Source organism: Scylla paramamosain, chromosome 39 (genome assembly GCF_035594125.1).
Source record: "Scylla paramamosain isolate STU-SP2022 chromosome 39, ASM3559412v1, whole genome shotgun sequence".
In the NCBI taxonomy this organism is placed as follows: Eukaryota; Metazoa; Arthropoda; class Malacostraca; order Decapoda; family Portunidae; genus Scylla; species Scylla paramamosain.
The window spans coordinates 9,533,787-9,541,665 of record NC_087189.1 but is presented as its reverse complement, the minus strand read 5'-3'; the positions used below and the strand labels follow the sequence as shown (position 1 = coordinate 9,541,665).

Genomic DNA, 7,879 nt, shown 5'->3' with positions numbered 1-7,879 from the left:
TTATGAGAGTTTGAAACTATGGTCCATATTCTTATTTGCTGTGTGCTGGTGACCTGTCGATTAATATGTTTAGAGACTTTAACAGAAACATAAGTATAAAAGATTTATCATTCTTTTCCTTTTCCCTCTTCCCGTGGAAGAGGGAAAGTCGAGAGATAACAACTAAACTAGTGAAAGTGTCTGTGATAGATGTTATATTGCTTGGTAGCTAAGGATGAGCAGGCAACGATCAGTGGGGTATAGTGAAGATAAGGCATATTACCACAAGGGATATGAATATCAAACACTGCTTACAGATTAAATACTGATATCTAAAGAACTATCACCACTACACAGAGAAATGATAGTTACAGAAGAGCTTTAAGGTGAAACAAGGCAAACTAAATTGTTGAAGAACATTACGGATAGCGATACAGAAGATAATTCAATGACAATGATCATGATGAGAAGAATGATTAGTCAGGCGACAAAATGAACATATTTCAAAGCGTTATATTCACCTAGTTCTGAGCAAGATGTCATCATTAATCATGAGGAAGACTTCAGGTCTAAACGGAAACAAGATACACGGAAACAACATAAACACGAAAGCAGGTACCAAGAAGCTACCACCACCCTGATAAATAAGAGACGAGACGTGACCACCGAGGAGAACAACAAGATGCGGTGAGTCATCACAAGACTAACACAGCCGCAGATTAGCACCAGATTACGAGAAGAGGTGGCTATCACTGAATTAGTATACGAGGGACGCAGAGCTCACCGGAAGCAGATGACCTGGACAACACGGACAGCCGGCACACCATACGAATCGCCGCCTTCTTGTTCCTGATTAGAAGATGCGATTACCAAACTTATTTGAGAATTAACCTTATTGAAAGTTAAGGGAAAACAAACTGTATGATTGAAGTATGGGAACATAAATATAGTTACTTGAAAGTGGACCTTACGGAAAATATAGGAGAATGAAGCTTATGATCAAAGTAGGAGAAAATAAATACAGTTACTCTAAAATTAACCTTATTGAAAGATATAGGAAAATTAACTGTATGATCGAAGTGTTGGAAATGAAATCCTATAGCAACGGAAGCCTTGTTGGGGCAAAAAGTCGCTAGAACATCACGTGTATATTATGAGGTGTAGGGGATGGGAACAGACAGACGCAGAGAGAGGGACAAGCTAGACAGAGCAGTCAGAGCAGAGAGGGTCAAGATGGACAAGCCGCCTATCACAGTACCAGTAAGTAGAGCCAGACAGTTGTAATGCAGTCAGAGTAAAATGTTGGTGTTATATATTGACAGAGAGGGATTGGGTAGGTGTAGGATGTGTTCTTCACTGAATATTAGTTATGAGGTTTGTGTAGGATGTGATTTATCATTGAGTATTAAATATGTGAAGTGATTTCAATCGCTGAAGTGTTTCAAATATTTAATGGAATTTATTTGAAGAGAGATGAAACAATTTTCGTAGTTTTTCGCTGTTGTCGAAAGTCGTATATGATCGTCTGAGTGTAAATATATGTAAATAATATAAATTAAGTAAAAATTACTAAAACCCAAAGCGTTCCCTTGAACCCACAAAAACCAGTCTTATAGATTAGGGACGCAACAAGATCGTGCAACGCAGAAGCACGACAATCAAGACAAGAGATAAGAAGTTCTCTGTGAAAGTAATAAAGAAAAATGCTAAAATTCGGCTATTTTGGAGAACAAAATCATTCTAAAAGCAAAGTGTGACAGGATTAATGGACATTTGCTATTGTTTTCCACTGAAAAGAGTTGGAAAATAACACTTGCTTCTCAAAGACAAAAATCGTGTTACATATTGAATAAGTATCGTCTACATCGTGTTACCTCACAGTTTTACATATTTATTTTATTTATTTATTTTTTCTCTCTTTCATATCTTTTGGCATGCATTATTCTTAGCTACAGGTAGGTTTCTCTTGACTTATTTATTTAATCAGTGACGTGTGTGTGTGTGTGTGTGTGTGTGTGTGTGTGTGTGTGTGTGTGTGTGTGTTGTGTGTGTGTGTGTGTGTGTGTGTGTTTGTGTGTGTGTGTGTGTGTGTGTGTGTGTGTGTGTGTGTGTGTGTGTGTGTGTGTGTGTGTGTGTGTGTGTGTGTGTGTGTGTGTGTGTGTGTGTGTGTGTGTGTGTGTGTGTGTGTTTGTGTGTGTGTGTGTGTGTGTGTGTGTGTGTGTGTGTGTGTGTGTGTGTGTGTGTGTGTGTGTGTGTGTGTGTGTGTGTGTGTGTGTGTGTGTGTGTGTGTGTGCCCGCGTCGGTTCTCGGTCAAGCGTTTGTAGACTGCAAGGAACAGGAGGAGGAGGAGGAGGAGGAGGAGGAGGACGAGGAGGAGGAGTGAAGACGAGAAATGAGGAAAAGGAAGAAAAGAAGGAGCAGAAGGAAAACAAAAACAAAACAAGAACAAGAAGCGAGACACAAACACAAACACAAACACACACACACACAGACACACACACACACACACACACACACACACACACACACACACACACACACACACACACACACACACACACACACACACACACACACATGTGGAGTCCCCCAGGGGACCAAGATGGGTCCTCTATGCTTCCTCCTCCTCATCAACGACGCCCTCACCGACACCCCCCATCGCTGGAAGTATGTGGACGACTGCACCGTGGGCGTCCCAGTTTCCAACAAGAACCCAGACTACTCGCCACTGCAAGCAATTCTGGAGCGACTGCAGACGTGGACAGAGGAGAGCAGGATGACCATCAACCACAGCAAAACTGTGGTGATGCATTTCTGTACCTCCTCTGTACCAGTGCCCCCTCCCCGGCTCACAGTGGGCCCTCACCCCCTCCAGGTGGTCCAATGTGCCAAGCTTCTCGGAGTCACGGTGGACGACCAGCTGACCTGGAAGCAGCATGTCGCCAGCACCGTGAGATCAGCTACCTACAGGCTGTACATGCTGCGCAGACTCAGGTCGCTGGGGACGCCGACAGATGAGTTAAGGGGGGTGTACCTCACCTTCATCCTCCCCAAACTCATGTACGCCTCCCCAGCGTGGTCCTCCTCCCTCACACACACTCAACAGCTACAGCTAGAGAGTGTGCAGAAGAGGGCGTGCAGGGTCATCCTTGGCCCTGCATACACCACCTATGAAGAAGCCCTGACCACCCTGAGTCTGTCCAGAATATCCACCAGGCACCGAGAGGCTCTGGAGAAGTTTGGGAAGGGACTACTGCATCATCCGCGTCTCAGAGACATGCTGCCGCCCGACGCGCCTCGCCCTGTCCGTGCCACCAGACACCACAACAAAATAACGCCCCTGAAGGCGCCGCGCACGGACCGGTACAGACTCAGTGCGATTCCCACCATGGTGCGAGCCATCAATCAATAGTATTTCCCTCCTAGATTAGTCTTACCGTTAGGATTAATGTTAAGTTTTTCCCCATCCCCTATGTACATTTTCAGTTTGTCAACTGCCTAAATAATAAACCGTTTATTATTATTATTATTATTATTATTACACACACACACACACACACGCAAACACACACACACACACAAACACACACACACACACACACACACACACACACCCACACACACACACACACATAAACACACACACACACACACACACACACACACACACAAAAAAAAAAAAAAAGAAAAAAAAAACACACACACACACACAAACACACACACACATAAAAAATGAATAGATAAATAAATATTTTGTTGATATATATTAAGGAGAGAGAGAGAGAGAGAGAGAGAGAGAGAGAGAGAGAGAGAGAGAGAGAGAGAGAGAGAGAGAGAGAGAGAGAGAGAGAGAGAGAGAGAGCAGTGGGGGTAAGTAATGCTGGTATTGAGGAGGATGAGGGGATGACGCTGTGTTTTTTCTATATATATTTTTTTTTATTTATTTACTTGTTTTTTTTTTTTCACACATATGTTTTCACATATATTCCTTCTCCTCCTCCTCCTCCTCCTCCTCCTCCTCCTTTTTTTTTTGTCTTCTTCGTCTTCTTCATATTCGTGTAATTTTATAGTGAGCAAGAGGTGATGCTGCGACACATCTCATTAAATGGTTCTTCCACTTAGAATATTTAACCAAAGTATGTTACACTAAACGAAGAACACACTACATGCATATATATATATATATATATATATATATATATATATATATATATATATATATATATATATATATTATATATATATATATATATATATATATATATATATATATATATATATATATATATATATATATATATATATACAATATAATAAATTGAGGTTATTCCGTGTTGTTGAAGATAATGACCATCCTGTGTCCTCAGGTCACAATGATCCAGCTCCTGCTCTTCTTGCTTCCTCACTGATGCACGTAAGGGTCACGGCTCGTTTTCTTCCCTTGGATGTGTAAGCGCGGAACTGAAATTACAGATAGATAGGTAGATAGATATTTTATTGACCACAACATAATACAGCATAAATATAATATATACATACAAATACATCATAACATGGTCCAGCACAAAATTAAAACTCATAAATTTCTAAATACTTAAAATATCTCAAAACAATTTGTGAATCATGAACCCGTAGTGTGTTTTACTAACTACATATAAACAATATAACATGAGTAAACAATGTCGTTCAATGTACTGACATCCTAGTTAAACAAACAGAAGTACTCTTTTAGATTATTTCTAAGTACAGATTTTACTTTTACTGACACAAGTGATAAGAATGAACTAATAAGCTAGATTGTATAAAAATGTTAAAATGTTAGAATTATATTCTGACTATATAGCCGTTATTTTTTTCTACTCAGTTATATGAAGACAGAATTAGGTGAACAATTTTACACTGATCCATATTAGAATATTGCTCAGAAAAAATATCTTGAATAGTTACAAAATCATGACTATCTCTCACATGTTGTGTACTAGGACAATCTTGTACCACATGTGTTTCCGTCTGTATACAGCCACATGGACACAATCTCTCCTCTATAGGTAGACGACCACGTCCCCTCCTATTCCATCTGCCAGTCTCCACCGCTAAAGAGTGAGCTGACAACCTAAACTGTGTAAATGACATCCTCTCTCTTTCTGGTATACTATCCCTTACACGGTAAACCTCGTGAACAGATAAACCCGGATTGATTTCTCGGTAAATCATTCTCCTAGATGATTCGGATCTCAAAATATCGTTCTTTAGTGATTCTGTTGTTAATATGATATCATCTAAATTATTAAAAATCAATCCGTGTACATATGTTCTCGTAGTATATCTAGTGTCCAGTACTTTATGTATTACCAACATTAGGGGATCGTCATTCATTACAGATCTTTCTCGCCACACTTTAGTGAAGAACTTTCTTTGTCTACTTCGTACAAGATCTTTTAAAGGTGGATATCCAGATTCAATGTAACACATATCATTGCAGGTGGTCTTCCTAACTCCAAGTAGCTGTTTTAATGCCCAGTTGTAGATTTTTGTGGCTGGTTTTAAGTCAGCGTTCAGCCACGACTCACACCCATACAGCACGGCTGACATGAGAGCAGCATCAAATATTCTCTTCTTTACGATAAAGGGCCAGTCACAACTCTTCTTTAAGAATAAAACAAATTTGTTAAAGTGTGCCATCTTTGCCTGCATGTGAGCCGCGACTGCCGCTGACACGGAACCGTCAGCTGTAAATGGTGAGCCAAGATAGGTGTACTGTGCGCACGACTCCACCACCAGGTCATCTACTCTTACTGCCTCTCTGTCGTGTTCTGTACCACATATAACAAAGAATTTTGTTTTTGTTGCATTGATCTTCATGCCATAGCTATCGCAGTACTGTTTTAGCAATGTTACTTTATTGATTAAATTATCTTTGGTTGTTGCAAGGAGCACCGTATCATCCATTAGGACTAAAATATGTAGCCAAGACAAGAAACCATCAGGATTACTATTTTCTTTGATAGTCTTAATCAGGTCATTAACGTACAGGACAAAGAGCAGACAAGATGTTGAGCTACCCTGACGCACCCCGACCGTGGCTGCTACTATCACTGAACCGATGACACTGTTCGTTACCGCGTACATAGCAACAAGTGCCGCCAGCATAACACTACCACAACCCAACCGTTTCAGAACTGCAAATAACATACTTCTAGGTACCAGATCGTAAGCCTGAGTAAAGTCCACAAACATTACAAAAAGTTTCCTTTTCTTCCTTTTAGCCATATCAGTTAATAATCTTAATGTTACGATATGCTCAATGCAGCCACGACCTTTCTGTGCTCCAGCCTGCTCCCTGTATGGTTTGAACCATCTCTCCAGTCGCGCAAACAGTACCATATCAAAGAGTTTAGCGAGACAATTAATAATAGTCACACCACGGTAATTACGAGGTTCCCGTCTGTTACCTCTCTTAAATAACATGAACAGTTTAGCCGTAGACCATAGACTAGGATATGAAGCTGACGCGAATATAGTATTAAATAATGTAGTAATTATCAGCAACCATTGCCCTGTAAGTAGTTTTAACACACCGGGAGAGACTCCATCTGGACCGCATGCCTTGTCTGGCTTAATATTGTCTATTTGCTTCTGAATTTCCTCTTGACTTATCTGGTCATCTAGAATTGGAATATTTACTGGTAAATGATTTCCGTCATCTAAATTATCTGCCACAGTAGGATTCAATACTTCCTCATAAAATTCTTTAAATTCCTGATCAGAAGGACGACCATCTTCCTTACAATCACCCTGATATTTACCCTTCCAATCTATCGCTCTCCATACTCGAGAATCATCACGGTCCTGTAGGAGTCTGTCCCAGCGGTCAGTGTATGTCCTGTCATGTACATCATTACCTTCACCTGCCGCCGTCTCGCCACGGCTCCTACTGTAACATTCGTACAACACTTCAGACACCTTTTCTGCAAACTCATCTACAGTGACATCATTACCATCCACATGCACATTAGAAATTAAATTAGAGAACATATCATGATTAATCTGATTGAATTTTATAGGTTTACTCGTCATCTTAGCACGCTCCGCAGTCCCCAGTAGTGATGCATGACCGCCTAAATGGTAGGCACGCCGTAACACATGGTCAAGATTAACTTTATTCAAGCATAATTGGACCGCTATCGGAGCGTGATCTGATGGCAAGTGTTCTGTCTGGTGAACCTGAAACAAATCAATATTCCTGACTAACTTCTCTGACGCTATACAAACATCCAACTCGGAAATCCATGTGCTATCTTTCTTAAATGTCAGATTGCTTACAAAGTGCTTCTCACGAGTTTTCAGATTGTTGATCACAATGAAGTTATTGTCTTTACAAACTGATGCAAAGGCATAAGCGTTATCATTGGGAGTATTTACATCATCTGGTATGAGTGGATATGCATATTCAGTATTATTGGCAATATCTCTTACAGCTTTGCCCAACCTCGCATTTACATCACCTAATATTAAACACTTATCACAGTTGTTTTCCATGAGCTTCTCGTGTATAGCTGCAAATGACTCGTGAGAGAAGTACAGTGAGTCACTTGGGGGTATGTAGCAGGCACCAAACATTACTCCAGGTACACAGTGACACGAGAATGTCGCAGTGTAAGTCATTTTGGCTGACTCCAAAACTAAACGTCAGTTACGTTGTGTGAATCCTTAACTGTGGCGAGGTTTTCCAAGGCTCTAAATGGCTGTCAGACCGTGGTGGCGTGAAAATGTTAGTGGGATATCAGTGCACAGGTGCTCGTGTATCGATAGAGACTGAGATATCAGAGATAACTGACTGAGGGAAATTAATATTTAGACAATTAAATATACTGAATCATATAAATGTATTATATCTATT

General features: G+C 40.5%; 1 protein-coding gene across 1 annotated transcript; it reads right to left on the bottom strand.

The window, feature by feature from the left end:
- LOC135092284 (uncharacterized) lies at positions 1–7,644 on the bottom strand. The gene is made up of 3 exons (XM_063990738.1): positions 5,336–7,644; positions 764–828; positions 1–53 (listed from the first exon to the last, which is right to left on the bottom strand). The coding sequence occupies exons 1-3, from the start codon at positions 7,642–7,644 to the stop codon at positions 1–3; spliced, it is 2,427 nt and encodes an 808-aa protein (XP_063846808.1).
- Between the last annotated feature and the right edge of the window lie 235 nt (positions 7,645–7,879).